Source organism: Trachymyrmex cornetzi, unplaced genomic scaffold (genome assembly GCF_001594075.2).
Source record: "Trachymyrmex cornetzi isolate Tcor2-1 unplaced genomic scaffold, Tcor1.1 scaffold26, whole genome shotgun sequence".
Taxonomy (NCBI): domain Eukaryota; kingdom Metazoa; phylum Arthropoda; class Insecta; order Hymenoptera; family Formicidae; genus Trachymyrmex; species Trachymyrmex cornetzi.
In genome coordinates, this window is record NW_017297270.1 from 86589 (window position 1) to 109307 (window position 22719).

The 22719-nt window shown below is 37.1% G+C and overlaps 5 protein-coding genes across 11 annotated transcripts; 1 reads left to right on the forward strand and 4 right to left on the reverse strand.

The window, feature by feature from the left end:
- Positions 1-52: 52 nt before the first annotated feature.
- Positions 53-2578, reverse strand: Gbeta76C (guanine nucleotide-binding protein subunit beta-2). 2 transcript variants are annotated; one of them, XM_018508366.1, is made up of 6 exons: positions 2404-2578; positions 1990-2135; positions 1251-1550; positions 807-1008; positions 495-711; positions 53-409 (listed from the first exon to the last, which is right to left on the reverse strand). In XM_018508366.1, exons 1-6 carry the CDS (start codon positions 2470-2472, stop codon positions 303-305), a joined length of 1041 nt encoding a protein of 346 aa, XP_018363868.1. In that variant the 5' UTR covers positions 2473-2578; the 3' UTR covers positions 53-302. The 2 variants fall into 2 exon arrangements, with proteins under 2 accessions (XP_018363868.1, XP_018363869.1); XM_018508367.1 differs by having other exon boundaries at positions 1990-2153; positions 2404-2424.
- On the forward strand, positions 1469-18345 carry Plod (procollagen lysyl hydroxylase). Of its 4 annotated transcripts, none has more exons than XM_018508362.1 (11): positions 1469-1564; positions 2925-3185; positions 3707-3947; positions 10007-10238; positions 10422-10762; positions 11276-11729; positions 12149-12376; positions 16393-16714; positions 16796-16900; positions 16998-17144; positions 17832-18345. In XM_018508362.1, the coding sequence occupies exons 3-11, from the start codon at positions 3716-3718 to the stop codon at positions 18114-18116; spliced, it is 2346 nt and encodes a 781-aa protein (XP_018363864.1). In that variant the 5' UTR covers positions 1469-1564; positions 2925-3185; positions 3707-3715; the 3' UTR covers positions 18117-18345. The 4 variants fall into 4 exon arrangements, with proteins under 4 accessions (XP_018363864.1, XP_018363866.1, XP_018363865.1 ...); XM_018508364.1 differs by lacking the exon at positions 1469-1564 and adding an exon at positions 2528-2613; XM_018508363.1 differs by lacking the exons at positions 1469-1564; positions 2925-3185 and having other exon boundaries at positions 3636-3947.
- Positions 12389-14306, reverse strand: LOC108761697 (immunoglobulin domain-containing protein oig-4). Of its 2 annotated transcripts, XR_001940133.1 has the most exons (5): positions 13948-14306; positions 13532-13714; positions 13000-13149; positions 12629-12851; positions 12540-12557 (listed from the first exon to the last, which is right to left on the reverse strand). XR_001940133.1 is itself a non-coding variant. In XM_018508370.1 (4 exons), the coding sequence occupies exons 2-4, from the start codon at positions 13706-13708 to the stop codon at positions 12693-12695; spliced, it is 486 nt and encodes a 161-aa protein (XP_018363872.1). In that variant the 5' UTR covers positions 13709-13714; positions 13948-14302; the 3' UTR covers positions 12389-12692. The 2 variants fall into 2 exon arrangements, 1 of the variants encoding a protein (XP_018363872.1); XM_018508370.1 differs by having other exon boundaries at positions 12389-12851; positions 13948-14302.
- LOC108761696 (immunoglobulin domain-containing protein oig-4) lies at positions 14349-16317 on the reverse strand. Of its 2 annotated transcripts, XM_018508368.1 has the most exons (4): positions 16029-16317; positions 15535-15722; positions 15310-15459; positions 14349-15197 (listed from the first exon to the last, which is right to left on the reverse strand). In XM_018508368.1, the coding sequence occupies exons 2-4, from the start codon at positions 15715-15717 to the stop codon at positions 15039-15041; spliced, it is 492 nt and encodes a 163-aa protein (XP_018363870.1). In that variant the 5' UTR covers positions 15718-15722; positions 16029-16317; the 3' UTR covers positions 14349-15038. The 2 variants fall into 2 exon arrangements, with proteins under 2 accessions (XP_018363870.1, XP_018363871.1); XM_018508369.1 differs by lacking the exon at positions 16029-16317 and having other exon boundaries at positions 15535-16022.
- A 370-nt stretch (positions 18346-18715) lies between the features above and the next one.
- Vsp37A (Vacuolar protein sorting 37A) lies at positions 18716-22589 on the reverse strand. The gene is made up of 5 exons (XM_018508397.1): positions 22425-22589; positions 21769-21958; positions 21103-21217; positions 20099-20623; positions 18716-19748 (listed from the first exon to the last, which is right to left on the reverse strand). Exons 1-5 carry the CDS (start codon positions 22511-22513, stop codon positions 19402-19404), a joined length of 1266 nt encoding a protein of 421 aa, XP_018363899.1. The 5' UTR covers positions 22514-22589; the 3' UTR covers positions 18716-19401.
- Positions 22590-22719: the final 130 nt, after the last annotated feature.

The window sequence follows — 22719 nt, forward strand, 5'->3', positions numbered from 1 at the left end:
AAAAAAAACTTGTGTTTTTAAATATTTTTTTAGTTTAACGTAATGGGTTATAATGAATTATAACGAATGCAGATTGCAAATAGAAAAAACATTTTAATGCAACTGATTACGCTGTGATTCCGGACTAAAGTAACTCTAGACAGTAACTCGTTAGAAGAATTAGCAAGATTACTGCGCGCAGGTTTCGTGCCAGAAGAATCGATAGGCTTTTATATAATCAACATATTTGTGATAATATATCTCGCCCAGTATTCTCTCAATTGCTTCAGACAGCTCTTAAATGTATTAAATGTTATATATATTCACACCCAAATTCGGACATTCTGATCCCAGGAGCAGCTGGCCACTGCCATTCCATTACCAGAGACACAAAGTGATGTCACTCTGTTCTCATGACCAGATAAGATACCTTGAAAGGAGAGAAGAAAAAACCTTTTACTGACATAATTATCTTTCATAATAACAATTTTCTTCCTGGTGATAGATGAACTCACCGTTGTGTTGATTCTTCAACGTATCCCATATGTGAATGGAATTGTCATCGCTGCCGCAAAATATAAATCTGCCGCTCAGAGACAGACCGCAAGATGTAAACCCGGGATTCGAGCTCGGTGGTTTAAAGGTGGTTAATTGCTGATCAGATCTGAAGTCCCATAGTCTCGCGGTCTTGTCCTCGGACGCTGTTACAAAACCTTGCCCGGAGGGATGATACTGATAGAACAAAGTAATGGATGCAATATTACAGTATCCTTGTTAAATCCGCAACTAATCTGAGAAGTATCACGCGAAATACGCCGAACACTCACGCAGACAGAATTTACATCAGCTTCGTGACCGAGGAACGTTTGCTTAGCTTTCTCTTCCCGTAAATCCCATAGTTTGCAGGTTTTGTCGACCGAGCCGGTAACGTAAGTGTTACCGTCAGGGGACAAGCTGATGCTCACCACGTCGCCCGCGTGTGCCTCGAAGTCCGTTGTTTTTTTGTTTGCCTCAAGGTCCCATATGCAACTAGACAAAATGTTTACCGTCTCGGTAATTACTCAGGAAATTAATTTCACAGCAAACAATTAACAGTAACATAACATCAATGTTATAATTTCACACTTAACAATATAACTGTTATGTATTGTTAAATGTGTTACATTATATTTTTGAGTATGAAATTATAACATTAATATTATGTTACTGTTAGTTGCTGTTTTTTACTGGATTATCATCTCATTTTTAAATATCGTTACGTAATTATATACATTTTCATGTCGCCGGATCCAGTGATGATTTTCTTGTCGTCAAGAAATCTGCAAGAGGACAGGAAGCCCTCGTAACCCAGAAGCTCCCTCACAATCTTGGCGGATCCTGTAGCATCGCGATTATTCACGTCGTAGACGGTGCACATGTTGTCCATACCGCCGCACGCGACGAAATTGCCGGACGGTGCGAAAGCTACCGACATCACCCAAGCCGAACGCAACGGGATGACCTGCACCTTATTGCCAGTCCACGTGTCCCAGATAATTAGCTTCCCATCCAACGATCCAGTCACACAATGTCTACAATGTAAAACGTAGATCAATTTATAAATGTGTTATTCCACTGTTCTCAGTCTACGTCCTGATTTGACAATAGGTGTAGTAAGCCTTTTATTCTAAGCTGTGACATTTTCTATTTTTGGAAATGCTTTTTTGCAAAAAGTATTTCCAATAATATATCAAGCCGTAATTCCTCAGCTTTAAGCAAGCTGACCAGGTATCTATAAAGTTCAGAGTTTAGAGCAAATTAATATCATAGTTCAGAATTTAGAGGCAAAAGTTACAGGCTTATTGCATCTATTACAGAACAGGACTAAAAGATTTTTAAGATACGATAAATTGTCTAATGATGATTAAGATTTAAAGCGAAAGCGTACTTAAAGAAGTAAAGACATTTCGACAGTAAAGACATTTCGACACAACGAATCGAAGAATTATGAAAACTAATGTTAAAACTAACCGACTATCGCCACTGTAGTGTACTGAATTGACTTTATTAATGTGTCCCTTTAACATCTTCTTAGTTGACAATCTAACTTTCGGAGCATCCGCCACCCCACCGCACGCTTGTTCCAATGTTGTATCCTGTTGCTTCTTTTGTTCTTCCTAATGAAGCAAATAAAACTGACAGAATGAGTAAATACATCTCTGTCGAATTACTTTATATAGTTACATATGTTACAAGAAATTTTATTAATTAAGGAATTATACATAATCGCTGGCCAATATACATAATTCCAACTTGTTTTGGAATTATCATATTGGCCAATCATACATAATTCCGTAATCAGTTAAATTTCTCGTAATTAAAATTACATAATTGTGTGAAATATTAATGAATTAATTCCTCGATTATACAGTAAAACGTTTAAACCTTGCACTTGTTGATGAGAACTTCTAGTTCTTTCTTCAGGGCTACAGTCTCGGCGTCTTCCTTGCCCATTTTTATCCTTCTCCGTGCTTTATCAGCGCCCAGAAAGATATGGAAATTAAACGTCACCGACGTTCGACATGTGAAAACTGCCGACAATACACAAAAGAAGCCTCAGGATTGCCTACTCCGCTGCCCCAGTAATCGTATTAGGTCGCCAGTTAACTCGATTTGTTGGGCATTAGCTCGTCTCGTTCACGTAACTTAATTACATTACATACACGATAACGCTTTTCAAAGAACATCTGCAATATTTTTTTTTTTTAATACATATAAATTGAAGCACGAAATTAAAGAGAGATTTAAAAAATGATATAAAAAACAAATCTTCTATTAAAAAAGGTAAGGGGAAAAAACAAGTTGATTGCAAATATAATGAGATTTTTATTTATTTAATATTAATATAAATATACATATCCTTTACAGGACAGATTAGGCTGAAATGTTTCATTCACGTTTTGCAGAACTTCACGGATCGATGATAGCATATTCCCCCGGAATAGGAAATCACGCGAACAAAACACCGTCGACACGGTGTGACGGTTAGCCATTCTTTTCGACCACAAAAACCATCAACGATTTCGCTTTCGAGTCTCTCACTTTCTCCTATAAATGTTCGAATCCTTTGGTACTGATCAATGTAACTCGGTGTAATCGCACAGTGATTGCGGTGTCGGATATTTATCTGCGATATCTGCAAATTTTTCAGAGCTTGAAGAGCTAAAGTAAATATTACTTATAAATATATCCAGATAAATCATTAGAGTAAACACGGAATATATAGTCAAATAATTGTTGAAGACATGTGAAGTAGTACACACTCTGGCGAAAATAAAAAGAATTTAAAAATAAGTCGAACGTAAAAATAAAAAGAAGTGTAAACACTTTTACATTTCGTTATCTCAATTTATGTGTCTTCCAACAAACAACACAAATAATACTGTGTGACACAATGAATCATTATATACTTGTTTGTCAATGTTAAACAAAGATGACATAATCACTGTGTCGCACTATGTTGCTTGTTGAAAGGCACACATCATCTCCTAAAAGATTTGTTTACGCCTCTGTCACTCTTCCCTTATATTCGACTTACATTTCGATTTTTATTTTCACTAGAGTACAATAATTTCACATAATTTCAATTCAGTGTAGATACAAGTTGAGTTATAGTGTACAATTCTAGCAATTGAATTTTTGGCAACTGATTGTGAAATAAGTTCTGATAGAACATTTTCAACAACAGTTAAACAATATGAGAACACGAAGTGTCTCGGGAAGGCTGACGCTATCAATCGTTCTGCTATTATATGGAGATCAACTTGCAACAGAAAATGCAGAAGGAGTATGTAAGACGAAGCAAAGCCATGATGTTTATGTGCCCTCGAATAATCTCTCGTGCGAAAGAGATGTCTCGGATAACAAATCATTCGTCATCGAGCGATACAGACCAATGAAAAAATGCACATCAGATTTTGATATAACAGGTACTTTGTCTCTCATATTTATTGAATTGTTAATTACAATTGTAATGTCGCAAAATTTTATTTCTTCAGAAATACAGGAAAAAGAGACTCCATGCGCAATCTATAAATAATCTTTTTTTAATCGACTAATAGCATCGATTGTTTCTGTGTCACTTAAAAAAAGATGAAGTTTTTCAAAAATTCTTCATATAATTTTTCAAAATTTTTGTATAATTGTATAACTTTGTAAAAAATTCTATATTTTAATAACTTTTTATCTTATCAACATATCTTTTCTAGAATTTTTCATATACATATACGAGGGTAGTTCGAAAAGTTCTCGGCCTGACATAGAGATGGCACCGAAAGTATCAAATAGCTATGATTTTTCTTAAGTTTGATCCTTCAGAGGACCTCCGAAAAAGTTTCAAACCGATACGGTTAGTAATTTGTCTGTCGCGTCGAGTAAAGCAAACAAGTTTTGGTATTTCTCGAAAAATGGATAAAATCGAATATCGCGCAGTGATAAAATACTTCGTTTTGAAAGGTTTAACGCCAACGGAAATAAAAAACGAACTGGATTCCACTTTGAGAGATTCTTCACCGATTTTTCAACAGTGAAAAAATGGGTTGCTGAATTCAAACGTGGTCGTTTATCTATAAATGACAATGAACGTTCAGGACGCCCAAAAACCGCTACGACTGAGGAAACATCGAAAAAATCCATAATGCCGTGTTAAATGATCGACGAGTGAAAGTGCGTGAGCTTGCTGACGTTGTAAACATTTCAGTAGGTCGTGTTCATAACATCTTACACATGAAAAAGCTTTCAGCGCGATGGGTGCCGCGTTTGCTAACGGTCGATCAGAAACGCATTCGAATGAACGTTTCTCAAGAGTATTTAAACATGTTTAAATGCAATCCAATCAATTTTCTACGACGATTCATCACTGTGGATGAAACATGGATTCACTACTATACGCCAGAGACGAAACAGTCCAAACAATGGGTGGAAGCGGGTGGAAGTGCTCCAAAGAAGGTGAAAACTGTCCCATCAGCCGGAAAAGTGATGGCGACTGTTTTTTGGGATTCGTATGGGGTGGTGCTCATAGATTATTTAGAAAAAGGCAAAACTATCAACGGAGAGTATTGTGCAGCATTGCTGGAGTAATTAAACAATGATATTAAGGCCAAACGTCCGCATTTGGCAAAGAAAAAGGTGCTTCTCCATCACAATAATGCACCCGCTCACACTTCTGCAATTGCAGTCGCAAAACTTCATGAGTTGCGCTTCGAATTGCTTGCCACACGCACCGTACTCACCAGATTTAGCCCCCAGTGATTTTTTCCTATTCCCGAATCTGAAGAAATGGCTCGCTGGAAAAAGATATACTTCAAATACGGAGATCATCACCGAAACAAACGCTTATTTTGAAGGGTTAGAAAAATTGTATTATACTGAAGGTCTAAAGAAGTTGGAATATCGTTGGTCTAAGTGTATTGACTTACAAGGGGATTATGTCGAAAAATAAAAAAATTTTTGCCAAAAATTATATGTTTTCTTTGTCAGGCCGAGAACTTTTCTAACTACCCTCGTATATGTAGATTTTAAAATATTCTATCTAATTTCTGAAGAAAATTGATAAAACCTGAAAAAATTAATTCTTTAATCTTTTTTGGAAATCTTCACAAATTTAAAATACGACAAATTCTTAAAAATAGATTTGAGGATTTTTTTCACTAGGGATGTGTGGATGCTTCATTGATTTTTGTAGATATATTGAAGTGCGATCCTTTTCGCAATCACTAAAAATCTCAAGGAGTAATATAAATACTTATTTTGATCTAAAAACGTGAGAGAATACGAAGCTCGATTTTTTCGTAACATTGATAAAAAAATATTAGCAAAAAATCTTTTTTATTTTATTGATCAAAAAAGTTGGTAAATCGTGTTTATCATGTACCAACTGTTCAGGGAAATGTTTTTTCATCATTTCCTTATGGTTTCTTCATAGTTTTTATATTTTTTTCTACAGACTTTATAACAGTCTGACAACAAACGATTTTACTAAAATCCTATAGAAGAGAGAAAGGTGTATACTTCTTCTCTGCACATATACTATCTCACTTTAATTTAAATACTGTTTTACTCTAAAATTTTAATTAAAGCTCGCGCGCGGTTCCAACAATGTAAGATTAACTTAATCTTGGTTTAACTTACTATTTATTTCTTTTAATTATAAAAATTGGAAAAAATAAGGAATAAATTGAACCGAGATTAAAATTAACCTTGCATTGATAGAACCGAATTTAAAATGAAGTGAGATAGTATAAATTAAAATGAGATAACATATATATATATATATAAAAAGTATATATATCCTTCTATCTCGTAAATTTTTCAAAATCACTCGTGACCAGACTCTCTTAGAGTCTCTAGTTTTTTTTATAGTTTTCTTATGATTTATGATAAAACATTATAAATCATAAAAAAACTATAAAAAAATTTGAGACTAACAGAATTTCTTACGAACGATTTTCAAAATCCTCCTTATAGTCTCTACTCTCCTCATCATGCTCTCATAATCTCCTCATGATCTCATGGTCTTCTCGTCGTCCTTGAGAATGACAAGCATCCTGTAGATGCTCAATGTGTTCCGAACTTTTAAACTTCTCCGAGATTCGACGTAGAGAACCACTGTACGATCCTTGCGTGTCCATCACGTTGAAAATATGCTGCGGGCGCTGCAATTCCTGATTACGGCTCTGCACGACGGACGGTTTCCGTCAGTCTCCATGCTCTTGGTATTGCCGTGTTGGTGCGCAGTCGGCGTCAAGCGACGCCAAGCGACGGACGTGGATGTGTGTCACCGACGAGCGGTGCAGATCACCCCGGGGATTCTGTCGACCAGTGCGTTCGTGAGAGAGAAAGAGAGACAGTGAGATGTTCAGCAGCAAGGGAACGACGATCGGATGCTGGCTCGTGTGGTGCTACATCTTCCTGACGTACCACGTGGTCAGCGAGGCACCAGCCGATGTTAATGGTATGACGCGATCGCCCTTTCAGACTAGAATGGATGAATCCATGCACTCCATGCGTATTATGAGAGAGATCGATACAGAGAGAGAGAAAGAGAAGGGAAGACAGGGAGACCGTCCACGGCAAGCTGATTCTGTCAAAAAATAACAAAAGTTTAAAAAGTTGATAGGAGATAGCTAGAGGTAGATACAGATTCCGATGTACTTATCTGGACTGAGTATAAATCTCAGATGGTTGCATGTGAGTAATTAAGTTCCTGGGTCACTCATATATTTTCTTCACTTGAAATGCAACAGTGTATCTTCAGTTATTTGAAAGTAAATAGAAGAGAAGGAAAGATGAGACGCAATTGAGAATCAGATCTGCACAACAGAAATAGATAATTGTGCACAACAAAAATTAATTATTTCATAACTTTAATAGAATGTGTATTGAATTATTAATGAAAAATTAATAAGAAAAACTTTCGATGTTCTTATCTGGACTAAATCTAAATTTGGGATGATTGTATATGAACTATCAATCTATCCTTAGTCGCTGATATTACATTTTCTGCACTTGAAATTTAACAATCTATTAAAAAAGGAAAAGTAAAATTGCAATTTAAAAAATCAAATCTATTGCAATTGTACATAACATGGATGAAGACTTTATATTTCACAGTTCTTTAATAGAGTGTCTACATTAATGATACATTAATGAAAAAGAGCTTTAATTTAAACTTCAGATGATTATTTGCGATCTATTAGATCTCTGCCGCTTATATTACACTTTCTTCGCTCGAAATGTGACTATATTTCTAGGCAAATGAAAAAAGAAAAAGATAGAAATGCAATTGGGAAAGCCAGATCTATTGCTTGCAATTGTGCATAACATGGATGCAAAATTATTTCACAGCTCTCTTTAATATATTATTAATACATCAAATATATTTTTCATTAATATATTATTAATGAAAAAAGAATATACGTATAGTTATGAAGTTTTCTATAAAAAATATACTGAATCAGAATCGTTTACAACGATAGTGAAAAAAGAATTGAAGTTTCAATATCAAAGGATTCTTTGACGGATTCTTCTACAGTTCTCTTCTCTTTTTATTATTTTTTTTATTCTTTTAAAACCGGTGTTCCAAACACTCACGCGTCAGTTCAGATGGAAATTCTTTTGGAGAATTCTACCTTAATCACAACCGCATCTCTTCGATCTTCCTAAGAAAACAGCTTATTTACGACAGAAAATGACTCGAGTAATACGTATTTATTTATCATTTGAAAAGGAAAGTGGAGAAATGATCAACGTTCGTAGACCGCAGTTCGATTGGCGACGAGTTCGGCTCTTCTTAACTCCTCCAGGCGACGCGTGCCTGAAATAATACTTTATCCGCAAGACACACTTTACACAGCTCGTTACCTTCACTAACATCAGCTTAAACAAAATGCTAACAACTGCATAATAATCCTGGAAAATTTTACGCACTGTTTCTATTTGCTATGGAACAAAAGTTTTAAATGTATAATTGTATTTAACTTTATAACGGTCGTACGTTTAATTAATTGAATTTTTTGGAACATTTTCTGCAAAAATGTTGAGTCGAAGAACAGTCAAGAGAAGGGTCACAAAGGCTATCTATGGGACACATGATCTCAAGTAGAATATATTTCATTGCGTAATCGCCTTTTAATCGCTGCTTCAATGATTATAAACGCTGCTCTTTAGTTTTATCATAATTGCATGAACACAATAATATCTGTTATATTAAAACAAAATGCGGCTTCCATATGATTCATGCGTAGAAATATAATTTATCGTTCAAGTCTCTGAATGAGGATTGAATGATATATGAACACGTGACGTGATCGTTTCGTTTATGGAACGTGAACTAATTTAATTAATTCGACTCCGTTCTTTTGGCGTGCAACCGGACCGGTTCTTATCATTATATTTCCGGCGTTGCTCATCGCACAAGCAGATGCGCGACTCGAGAAATATTCTAATTATTATTATAAGTTTTTTATTCAACGATGTTTTATAATTCATTAAATTAACGCTAATCGTTCAACTGATATAACTACTAGATCAGTTCATCTTATCATTGACAGCATTCAGCAGAATAAGTAACTTTGTAACTGTTGTAAGATTTTTTAATATGATTAATTCTTGCCCCTATATAGTTCCTCACTGAATCTAAATGTAATGCATATACTAATATTAAAAAATATTACAATAGTTGCAAAGCTGCTTTTCTGCTGAACACAGCTATTAACACATTGTACGCATTTTTAATTTTACAATTTTCTTGTAAATCATTCCAAGAAGGTTGTTATTTTAACAGTTTTCTTTTTCCTTTAATCGCCTTCGAAACGAAATGCTCTGAAAGCTCGTTTCCTCAAATTTCCATGGGTTCTGCGTTCTAAGAATATCTCGTGTTGCTTGCGTAAGTATATATCGACAGCTTAGTAATACAAGCGCTGGAGACGCGTGTTCTCTCAATACAGCCAGCGTACGTGCTGCGGCTCTTGTGGGCGCTACTTCTCGGCATGACATCACGAGTTGGCGTAATGTAAACGAGTTCACCGGCTGGGTGAACATTGAAGAAATCGATATATCGTAGCCTCGATGCACAAGCTCGGTTCATCCTCGAGTATCGCTCGCAACAATTCTTTGTCAATCCGCTTAATCTTCTTTCCTATATGAGTTTAACAGTTTAAACTCTTTAACAAAACAAAGAAAAAATTATTGTAAAAATATGATAATTTCTGTATGTTGTATACTCTTTGACAAAAGAAGTTACACACAGGTTTAGATAAAAAAGCCATTATTTCAGAAACGTTGATAGATACAACAAAACGTCACAGGACTCTTTCAATTCTTTTCGACGAGACCTGTGATAAAAATGTTATGTGTTAAAGCCATATCTATCGTTGAGAAAACGATCCCAACGTTTAGACCTATGCGTAACTTTTTTTTGTTAAAAAGTGTGTTTTCGATTATCATCTAATCCTTCATCTCATAGTTAATTATAACATATATTTTTTAGATGTCCTGGTATTTACCGTCGCTTCCAACGAGACAGATGGCTTCAGAAGATACTTGAGATCGGCCGAGATCCATGGATTTCATGATAAATTGAACGTCCTTGGTCTAGGCGAACCTTGGAAAGGCGGTAACGTTGTTCGTTATGCTGGTGGTGGGTACAAAATTAATCTCCTCAAGAAAGCCTTGGAGGACTATCAGAATGATGAAAAGAAGATTATTTTGTTCACTGATAGGTGGGTACATCCTCCCTGATAATATGGAATATTTCAGCAATATTGCAGCAACATTGAAACATTCTAGTAGTGTTGTAAGAGTTGCAATGTTGTTGCATTATTACTGGATTGTCCTGGGTCATATGAACTATTCTGTTACCGCAGAGAAGATATTTTATAAATGTATATATTTCCTGCTTTTAGCTATGACGTTATATTTCTTGGCGATCTATCCACCATCGTCGAGCGTTTCCTGGATACCGACGCTCGAGTCTTATTTTCCGCGGAGGCGTATTGTTGGCCAGATAAATCCCTGGCGACTCAGTATCCGCCCGTATCAAGGGGCAAACGATACTTGAATTCCGGTGGTTTCATCGGTTATGCGTCCGATGTGTATAAGATCTTAGAGACCGCTATTATCAAAGATGAAGACGATGATCAGTTATTCTACACGACCGTATATCTGCAAGATGAGCTCAGGTTACGGTATAAGATCAAGCTAGATCACAAATCTGAGATATTTCAGAATCTCTACGGTGCGGTAGGTAAGAGCAAGCGGAAGAGCATCGCAACAAAGAGCGTCGATATACAGTAATCGTATTTTATTCAATCAAGTATGTCAAAAATAAATTTTGTCAAATGTTTGCTACAAATTTTGTCGATCAAATTTGATTCACATTCTGTTATATCATTCGATGTTAGCATTAGTGACAGATATACAACAAAATTTACTCACGTAATATGAGAATAAATTGTCAGCAAAAACTCTGCAAGCTTGTTGACAGCTGACAACTTATCTCAAATTAGCTACAAAAACTCAAAACTAAAACTGGCCAAAGTTTTGCTTGATTTGTGTAGAAACTGTCTTGGAGATCTTTAGGTTTGCCGACAATTTCCCCTCACATTATGTCAGCAAACTTTATCGGCAAAACATAAGCTTAATGCAAACACAATTAACGCCAATTTGCTAATATTTTTGATTGAATTTATCAGCAATCTGTATGCAATTGCTAACATTTTGCTGACTGGATAGTTATCATCATTATTGTCTTTTACAGCCGATGTGGAGCTCAGGTTCAAGGGAGAAGAGGCTTATCTTCAAAACATCGTTTACAACACAGTGCCCCTGGTGCTTCACGGCAACGGACCCAGCAAGCTGGTCTTAAATTCCTTGGGCAATTATCTGGCCCGCGCTTGGACGCCGGATGAGGGGTGTTTGGCGTGCTGGGACCAAACCATTGAACTCGACAAGATGAAACCGAAAACATATCCGGTTATTCTAATAGCCATTTTTATCGAGCGTCCTACGCCGTTTCTGGAAGAATTCTTCCGAGCTATCTATCGCCAATACTATCCAAAGTCGAAGTTACATCTGTTTGTTCACAATAACGTTCCCTATCACGAAGACGTAGTGGATGATTTCTTCGAGAAGATTGGTCAGGAATACCTGAGTGCGAAACGAATATTGCCAAGCGATGATGTCAGCGAGGTTGACGCGAGGAAGTTGGCAATGTAAGCAGAGCTCGTAACTCTGTGAATATAATTTAAAACACAGACTTTTATACCGCTAACATCTAGTAAATTCGCGGTAAAATGTGAAGTTGGTAGCTATATTTACTGAGGGATAATATGCAGTGTGCAGTAAGAATATGTAATTTAATCTAAATAAATAAAAGATAATATTTATAATTTTAAACAAAAATATTGAAAAATGGCTATAACATGTTGCATACATGATAATAAAATTTGATATGATTTTTATCCAACACTAAATATAACGACATGAATTTATTTATAAAGATCGCTGTAAACGGTTCATAATACATAAAAGTCTGTGATTTAAAGATTCGAGACGTACACTATTTAACGCTAGAGCGAGTGAAGGGACGCGTGACATTTATAGGAATGCTTAAAAGCGATCTGTTTCACAGGGAGCATTGCTTGTTGAAGGAGTGTTCTGGATATCTGTCGATCGACGCAGTCGCGCATCTGGACAATGAGCACGCGTTGAAGTTACTGGTGGAACAACAGAGAGGGATCGTCGCGCCCTTGCTCATACGACCATTTAAAGCGTGGAGCAATTTCTGGGGCGCCATAACGGATGACGGATTTTACGCGCGGAGTTTCGATTATATGGAGATAATAAAAAACGAACGCAGGTAAAGCGAAACATACAAATATCAATCCTCTATATTTTTCGCTTGAACTACAATATGTACGCATGAAGAAAAGGAAGCGTCGATTATTATTATTCTAGATAGACGCCGATTTCAACGCTGCGCTTCGATAAGATCGAGAACAATTTCTCGCATTCCGGATTAGGACAATTTTAGTCTCCTTCTGCAAGTCGTATAGTGTCGTTCTAAATCTTTTTTTTTTTTAGGGTCTATCGTAAAAAGTTTACGTGTTACCTGGGCTTTATATGTTTTCTTATCTAATTGTACGTGTTTGTTTGCGATCTCCCATACACTCGCACTAATCGAAAGCGATGGAGAAGTCAGTCTTGAAAGACCTTCGATCGATGCTGTACATATTATCCGCCGTGCACTCGTAGACCCCCGCGTCCATTTGAGTAGCGGGATCGATTTCGAGTTTCGATTTCACTTTGTCAGGACCGACTTGCCACTCGTGTATCTGCAGAAAATAAAATACCGTTAGTAATGATAAAATATCAACCACTATTGATCGTAGGTGCAACTCAATTGACTGTTCTTCGCAGTTCCGCAGTTAATAATTTTACATTGTTGCTTTTTACATTGAAAATGTGCATATATTCACTGACATGTAGATAGTGATGCGTGTATATCTCGGCGCCATCCTTGAACCACGTAACATGCGGACGTGGATTGCCACGAGCGACGCAGAGGAAAGCTATTTTGTGTCCCAGGACGTACTCTAGATCGAAATGCGACGCCAGAAGTATCTTGGCTCCCTAAAAGAAATTAATATACACCGGTGATAATAAGAGAAAGTTACATTGAGACTTTAGATTAAATTGTGAGACAGTAGTCTCTTTCTTATTGTATTGCACTTGGAAAAAAAGACAATAATAGTAATCATATAAATGACAATTTATTTAAGTTTTATATGAGAATTAATATGCATAGTTGAATAAATTATCTCTTGTAATTATTCAACTATAAAATAATTTATTTAATTACATTATGTATATTAATTCTACACAATGTAAAACTTATATAATTGTCATTTATATAGTTGTCATCATTGTCATTATGTTTTTCTCTGAACTGATACACCCTAGAATAGTGCAAGAACGGAAACGTTCCTCTCGAGCAATCTCTTTTTCTACGTACGTTATTATTGTTGTAATACTGATCGCTCTCCGGATCGCGGTACTTTCCGGTAATGGGCAATCCGATTTGCACACGGGACTTGCTCCTGCTCCTTCCTCGTCCTCTTCTACCAAGTGTCTCTTGACAATTGAGCAATAATATACCCAGCAGGATTAGCAACAGCATGGAGCGTGACATGATAATCTAATAAGAGTGGAATAGAATGGAACATTACACATAATATCTTACACGATTTTTCAAACTTGCAGATTTGTGTGTCGCTCGTGTCACTTGGTTTTGGATCGAAATGATCCGCAATTAACACGAATCGAGATTAAAGTCTTGTTATTATGAGATTGTAGAAAGGTGCGGAAAATGCTAAAATTGTCGCCTGATGTTATTATTTATTGGAGCGGAGATAGGCTGAGGATACTCACTGTACGTTGTAGCGTTCGTAGATCACACGGAACTCCGATGTAACTGACAGTCACCTACTCATTACTCCCCTAGTGTCCTCTCGCATCTATTACAGACTTATATGCAGATAATGTATGTCGGGCTATATGCACAGTGGTTATTCCTTTGCACTACATGATCGCCATCAATTCCTATCAAATATGCAGAGCGCTTATCCATTAATTTAACCATTTGTCCATTCCTTCCGGATGACTCAGATTTCCGGTACAATTGCAAGTGACTTTTAAATTAGTTACCTGCGACACGTCTTAATTAAAATTTGCAACAATACGTCACGCGTATTCAAATTCAAGAATTAAAACCGGGAAACAGAAGTTGTATAGAGGAGAAATAACTGTAATTATTATATACAGTGTTCATATAATATTCATGCAGATTGTTTATTTCACACTGTGCTACAAATTGTCGCAGTCATTGGTGGCGACGCAGCGAGAGAAGTACGCCCTTCCATGCCACTGTCGCGCATTGCAATTGCCTTGTTAAATTTGCAGTGATGGACCATTTTCGATATATTCCTCGCGTCACATATCCCCTTATAACAGTCAATCATGCTTTAACGAATTGGGGGGAACCATCGGATTTGTTTTCGTACCTTCGCACGTCCGTTGATGATCCAAAAGAGGTCCGTTTTGTTCATGTCAGAAGGAAAAAGACAAATTGTTATGACCTTAATTTTTACGTCACTGACGCCACGTAGAAAGTTGGACTAATTTCTTAAATATCACGACCGCCTTTTGGGGAGGGTAGAAAAGCAACTAACAATAACATAACATCAGTGTTAAAATTTTGTACTCAACAATGTAACTGTTATGTAACAAATACGTAATATTTATATTATTGAGTGTAAAATTGTAATTGATGTTGTTACTAGTTTTACTAGTTGTCTCCCTTATTAATTTGGATCAGAGCTTTATCAAGTATATAAACTAACTGCTTATCAAATAAAAATCTATCATGTAACAAATCAATAACAAACTATATCTATTTTCACACAGGATATTATTTGTTCTAATACTATGGCGATCGCGGAGCTATCCATCAGGGAAAACGTTCAATACGAGATCATGACGTAATCCGTTCTGAAGCCTCTGCGATCGACGGCATACTGATTGTCCGCCTGGCACTCGTAATAACCGGCGTCCTTCTGCGTCGCAGGGTCGATCTCCATTTTCGACTTTATCGTGTCATTACCAACAGGCCACTCGTGCACCTGGCAATTCAAACGATCTCCAGATTCTCGCGATTATCCGAGAAACCAATTTTGCATCTTTAACTTCTTTTAGGGAAGACCAGTTCCAGATCTTAATTGTGGATTAGCTTACCTGGAAGAACTTGTGATGGTACAGCTCGATCCCGTCCTTCAGCCAGGTGATCTCCGGTCTTGGGACACCGATCGCCATACAGAAGAACGTAATCTTTCTGCCCAGCATGTAATCCAGCTCGAAGTGGGATGCCTTCACGATCTTGGCACCCTGCGAAAGATCCGAGAAATGGTATCACTAAATCGCGGCACAGATACACAAGATACACATCCATCGTCAACTCACATCCTTGTTCTCGTAATAGTGCGTACTCGCAGGATTTCGATTGGGTATCAGGATGTGCATTCGCGAGCCGAACAGTCTTCCTCGGCCGCGGCCTCTCCCTCTACCACCGCCGCCCTTCGCCGCTTCTGTGCTTATCATTAGGGCTGCTAATAGAAGCAAATAGAGCAGCCGGCATCTCGTCATTTGATCTATAACCAGAGTGAACTAGAGAAACTTGGACGACTGAAGAGTAACCAACAACGCACCGCGGATCTTGTCACGAGCACTTTATATACCTTATCGCGAACTCATTTATCACTATTATATATAGTACCCACTACTCTTTTTATATGTATATACATTACATTATAATGTTATATCGATTCGCGGCCGTGAGAAATTCGATGATGAGATCAATGAATCGCGTTCCGCAGGCAATAACGTGCCAATTTACAATGTAATCGCAGCGCAACGCAATTGATCAACGTGCACAAAGAGCATTTCGTTATTCTTACCAGGAAGATACGGAGGACTTGGCTGATCTCTGGCACGAGCGTATTACGGATCCGCTAGGTCCTACCACCTAAAATACGAATGAAACCACGAGGCGACGCGCGCAGTCACACGCTGATGTACTGAGTTATGAATCTCAATTGGATAATTATGCATAACTCATTGCCAAGTATGTTCAACGGCCAATCGCGGCTACCACTGCGATCACCTTACAAAACACTTAAGCGACGACCTCCGGAAAACAAATGCCATCGTGTCCAGCCGTGGGGCAAACAAGTGCTCTCTGCTAGTTGCGCTCGTTGTACGCCTTCTCCGAAGCGCTTCTCTGATATGCAATTCGCCGAATCACGTTGATGCCTGTTTCAGGGGACTGTGGAACGTGCCGTTCGTCAGTAACTGCTACTTGATCAACGCAACGATTATAGCAAACAAGGCGACCCGGCCAACCTACGAGGCTGGCGACCTGGACACGGAGATGGCATTCGCCCATGGAAATCGACAGCGGGGCCTGTTTATGTACGTCAATAACCGACTCGAATTCGGCCATCTCGTCGATCCCGATACCTACGACATCCGACTTATCTATCCGGATATGTACCAGATCATGGAAAATAAGCTGGACTGGGAGAAAAGATACATTCATCCGAATTACAGTGAAAACTTTAATCCTGACAAGAAGCCAATACAGGTAAAGATGATTAGCCGTAAAGAATTTTTCTTAATTATCACTTCTACTACCTACTTCCTGTTCAACTTGATTTTTTTGCAGCCATGTCCGGACGTCTATTGGTTTCCCATTGTTAATCTCAGGTTCACCAAGGAGCTCGTAGGAGTCGTTGAGACTTTCGGACAATGGTCGGATGGAACTAATCACGTAAGTTGAGAGAAATACTCCTTATGAGTCTTTTATCGCCAATTAGCTTAATAACGTTATTAGAATTCTTGTACTGTGCGATTTACTTTCTTGGCAGGATCCACGATTATCGGGTGGCTACGAAAACGTGCCAACCCGCGATATTCACATGAACCAAGTTCAGTACGATCAACAATGGTTGTATTTCTTGAAAGAATACGTTAGGCCGTTGCAGGAGCTCGTCTTCACCGGCTACTTTCACGATGTAAGATTTATTTATGTTCACTGGTCTTTTTAGGATCCTCGACTGGAATCCGGATACGAAGCGGTACCAACCCGTGATATTCACATGAATCAAGTCGGTCTCCAGGACGCCTGGTTAAAGTTTCTAAAAGATTATGTCAATCCCTTGCAAGAACATGTCTTTACAGGATATAATGACTACGTAAGATTCTGAAATGAAATTTGGGTATACGGAAGGGATCTTAATGCGCACAGATCTCACAATGGTACATGCACTCGCAAAACGCACATTGTTTAATTAACTAGGTTGTACCGCTTCGTAGCAAGTAATTGGGACCTCTTTGTTGTATGTATGTAAATTTTTGAATTGAGGAACAATAATAATTTAACTTAAGACCCCCAAGTAACACTCGATTGATATCTTAACTGAGATTTGATGAAAGTTTCACTAAATTTTATATCGATTTTACGCCGCTGGGCATGTTATTTGAGAACTCAAACAGAACAACAGATCACAATGACATCAAAATAACGTTCAAATAAATCATGACTAATCAAAAATGTATTTTTAATAATTATTTTGGAGTCATTTTGACACAGTTTTGATGTCATGATAACTTTTTGTTCTGTGCTTGGGAAATATATCATTCAAAGTTGCTGTAAATCATTTTACTTGAAACCATATGTTATACTAATTTTATGTCGGCAGCCACCACGGTCCCTCATGAATTTCATTGTGAGATATCGCCCGGACGAGCAACCACTCTTGAGGCCGCATCATGATTCTTCGACCTACACTATCAACATCGCCCTGAATCAAGCGGGAGTGGATTATGAAGGCGGTGGATGCAGGTTCATCCGATACAATTGCTCGGTTACCGACACGAAGCCAGGCTGGATGCTGATGCATCCTGGAAGACTGACACACTATCACGAGGGATTGCGAGTGACTGCGGGCACACGTTACATCATGATCTCTTTCGTGGATCCGTGATAGAATTCTACTGTGAATCTGTAAACTATCGCTTATTAAAAAATGTACTGCCACTGTATCAAGAACGAAAAGTATCAAAAGAAGAGAAAGCTAACGCGTGGTATCAAAAAGAATCGTAATTTCTACAGGGACATGTTCATTATTGTTGTCGACTGGAAACGCCAATTGTCACTGATGGACTGAACAGTTAACAGATGTGTGAAAGCTGCTTATATATATACATATATATATATATAACATATATATACATATATATATGTGTGTGTATGTATATGTTATATATAACCAATGTATTATTTTTATACTCCGGAAATGCACGCCTAATCGTGTTTTTCATAGTTAGCAATATTGCCAATTTATGACGAGAGATGATAAAACTGGAATATGTATATTGTGCAATACTCATTGACATCTGAATGATCAGTTCTTTCAGTATACATAAATAGAAATTAATAATAAAATTTATAATAATAAATGTTATCAAATATGATGAGTATCTATTAACCATGTTAATCTTTTCCAGCTGTTGTTTTTTAGCCGAAAGGAAAAGGGTTTTAAATCTCTTCAAGTTCAACATTTTTGTTTTCCATTTTCTGTCGTATATCTATATAATTTTTCAATATGTTACAATATTAGGAACATCAATAGGATAAATAATTAAAAGTAACGTCACCGAATAGCAAATTTTCAAAAATTGATTTTAATTACATCCCTGCACATTTATTTACAGAGTAAAAAACGTACCTCTGTGCCAGAATTAATCGCGACACATGTCACTTGTGCAAAACTAATATAATTAAAGCCATTGTTATTTTCACTATGGAATAAGTACTCATTGAATTCAATTGAACTGTTACACGGGTTTAACGCGGATTTAATTCTTTTAACCATTCACTATATTGCTTTTTTTATCTCATAAATTGTTCGGAATACAATGTGTAATGTATTCCATCAAAAGTTAATCTTAAAGCACTCTCGGTTTTTAACCACTTCATGCATTTAGCGCCACTTGTATGTATGTGTATATATATATCTGTCAATTTTAGGATGCTACGCGTTCAAAATAATTTAGAATGCAGCGTAAATAAAAAGCGAATTAAACGTAACATGTTTATGCAAAATGCGTTTCCACCAAATCTTCTGTCGAATCTTCTAGCCACATCAGATATCTGGTAATCACGAATACTATAAATTTAAATTCACAATAACGTTTAATTTAACTAAGTCTTATTTACAGTTTTTGTTCGCTTCATAGAAAAAAATGGTTATATATATTATATTCATTTCAGAAACCAGCTCGTTTCAATTCATTCAACTGATGCGCCAATTTCTCTTCCTTGGTTCGCCTAGCTTGACCCAGCTTCCGGCACTCTATGTACGTGCTGAGAAAACGCTCGACGTCGATCTTCCGGTTGAGAAAATCTTCGGCAATCTGCTCACTCTCTTCGTGACTCTCATCTGCTGCTTGTCTCAAACATTCTTTTATGTGATCCGGCGTAAAAACCTCGGATAATTTATTGTATCGTTGTATGAGATGGTCATATCTGGCTTTCAGTGCTGCCACCGTTTTCACCTTATCTGCTACATCAGCTTGCAGCTGCTTCAGTTCGGGTTCTTTGGCTGCATTAGCTTCTACGAGAAGAGATACAAATTTGTTAATAAGCAATTAAATGAGAACGTTAAATAGATAAAAATTAAACTGCAGATCTGTCCAAAACTTAGCTTGTGAGCCAAACGGTCTCCGTTTCATTGAGTAAGACAAAAAAAGGATAGATGTTAGAGCAGCCAGTCAATGGATTAAGTTCTAGTACCTATTGTTTTTGTTTTCTCTCTGTCTCAACGAAATGAATGGGAAACGTTTAGCTTTAAATTTTAATTTTCCCCGCAAGTTAAAATTGAGACAGGATTAACAGAAATAACAGAATAGTTTTTCTGCGATTTTAACATTTCAATAGTAAAGATATTTATATTTCTATTCTTACCGGCAGTTTTTTCAACCCAATCCATAGCATCTTCGACCGCTGCATTTATATCTTTAATTTGGGAATGTTTTTCCAGAAAGTCGTCCAGCTTATCGTCATCTTCGCTGAGCCTCTTTAATTCCTCATTAGTTAAATTATTTAATTCGGGAAATATTATGCTTTGCGGCGCTTTCGCCTGCGATTGATTCGGCAATGGCTGCTGATAGTTCGCATTCGCATAATGCGAATTTAGGTAAGGCGTGCTGTGCTGATCCGAGGTATACCGCGTGGACGTAGAATTTTGAAGCGCACTGCTCCTCGAATTCGCAAGATACGGTGAGTGATGTGACGTACCGCCGAACGATTTCGAAGTTGAGACATACGTGTGACCGGAGTTTGTATAGTTGTAATTATAAATGCACGTGTTCGCATTGGAGGACGACAGATGTGGAAACTGCGTCTTATAATATGAATTGAATGACGTCGACGGAATTTCGACAGGATACTGCTGAAGCGAGTAAGACGGCGAGTTCCTTCCTTGCAGATCTGTAATCACACATAAAAAGTATTTCAATAAATATAGAAAAATATAGAACTCATTTTTACGTAAAGTAATATTACAAAAAAGAAAGATAGCCAAGATGAGCAATAAAAAAGGTGTCGAATAAAAATAAACAAGTTTTATTTTAAAGGGTAATAGTGATAGGGACAGTTTTGACTTATTGAGTTTTCTTCAGCCAAATCAAAATAAATAAATCGTGGCTATGTTTAAAATATAGCTATAAGTGAATAAAAATTGAACGATAATTAAAAAATACAAAAAGGGAGATTAAAAATTACAAGACCATGTCAACTGCACTCAACAATAGAATAATCTAATAAAAATGACAAACATTATGTCAAGTATATAAACCTATTTTATTTTTAAATGTAATATAAATATAAAGTAAGTAAAATAATTGTTGCATGTTAAAGTATTGCATTATATCGACGCATAACAGAACAGGTGAAATAGCGATACATACCTGGATGAGGTTTACTAGAACCAGGTGAAATATCCTCTAACAACTGTGGCGGGTTCTTGCTGAATTCTCTGATAATAGCTTGGACGACCCGACCGAGATCACTGTGTACTGAAAACTGCCGTAATAACAAGAGATTTATTATTTCAAATGTACAACATACATTGAAATAAAATACATAAATGAAACATAAAGAATAATATGTATATAATACATATTTCCATTGAATTAACTTATTAACACAAAAGTCCATTAGATTAAAATTAAACAATCAAATTAAAGGATTAAAATACTAAAGGTCTGTTCTTTTTAGCCTGAACTTCTTGTGCATATTTCATCTTTTCTCTTTTTCTCTTCAACATGAAAAGAAAAAGGGAAATGACAAATCATGTAAGAAGTTTAGTGAAAAAGAATAGATCTTAAATTACAAATAGTTACAAATGCTAAGTTACAAGGTCGTAATAAATGATAGAAGTGTTATAAAAAAAATTATATAAGTTTGTCATATATTATATCTCTTTTCTATAACACTTAATTTATTATGACTTGTTTGTAACTTAGTGTTTATTACTTAACTAACATTAAAACTTAACTTGACTCACAGCCCTTTAATTATATTATTTATATATTTCTGTATCACAAGTTTTTTATATAAATTTGTCCACTTACATTGAGTAATCCTGGCGCACTGGTAATTTCACTATGCTCATTACACCAGGGATGGCTTATCGGTGGGGAAACTCTAAGTACTGGCTTCTCCAATGGAAAATTCGGCGACAGGGAAACCATAATAGCCATTCGTCTTTCGCCAGCTTGAAATTCCACCTGATAGTCCACATTTTCTCTGAGTTCTATCACACTGTAAGACATTTATTGCATTATACTTCCCACAGACACTTGCAGCCAGTAAAAATCTACGAGACCAACTGTGACCTTGAACCAGCATTAATCTTAACGTTATTAGCTCAGTTGTCTTACATCTGCCCGTCACAAATATTCATTCAAAACGTCATTTGCGAAATGTAAGACAATGACGCAAATGCCATTTAAAGGAAAAAAATTTTGAAAGCGATCGCTACTGTCATAATGGTAGGAACTCGTGACCATTTCCGATTGTATCGGGAGAGCACAGCGCTACGAGAATGAACGAGCAATCTGATTGTTTTCACGGTATAGGTAGCCATTCGTAGGGCGACACCGAGCATAAAATCGACGATAATATGGCTCAAGTGAGGTTAATGAGAGAGGTTACAACGTCAACGGGGAGGGAGGGAGGGGGAAGAGGAGGAGCCCCTGCGACGACGACGACGAGAATTCACCCTTACTTGTCGTTAAAGATTTTCAGAGTGTCGATTTGCCGTTTGCGTTTGACCGCGATATTCTCGATTTCCCCACGGAATATTCGCGATATCATTTAAGTGCCTGGATTTCCGATAGATCTCTCATCCGCTTGATCGTCGTCCCTGTCAACGCGACCATCCAGCAGAACAGCTGTTTTAACCTCGTCACACTTCACGTAGAAGGACAGAAGGGTCCGAGCGAGAATACGAAGCTCGCTTCGGTTCAGTTACTAGTTGCGCTTGTCAAACGGCGCCACTATCGCCTTCCTCGCGCCAGAGT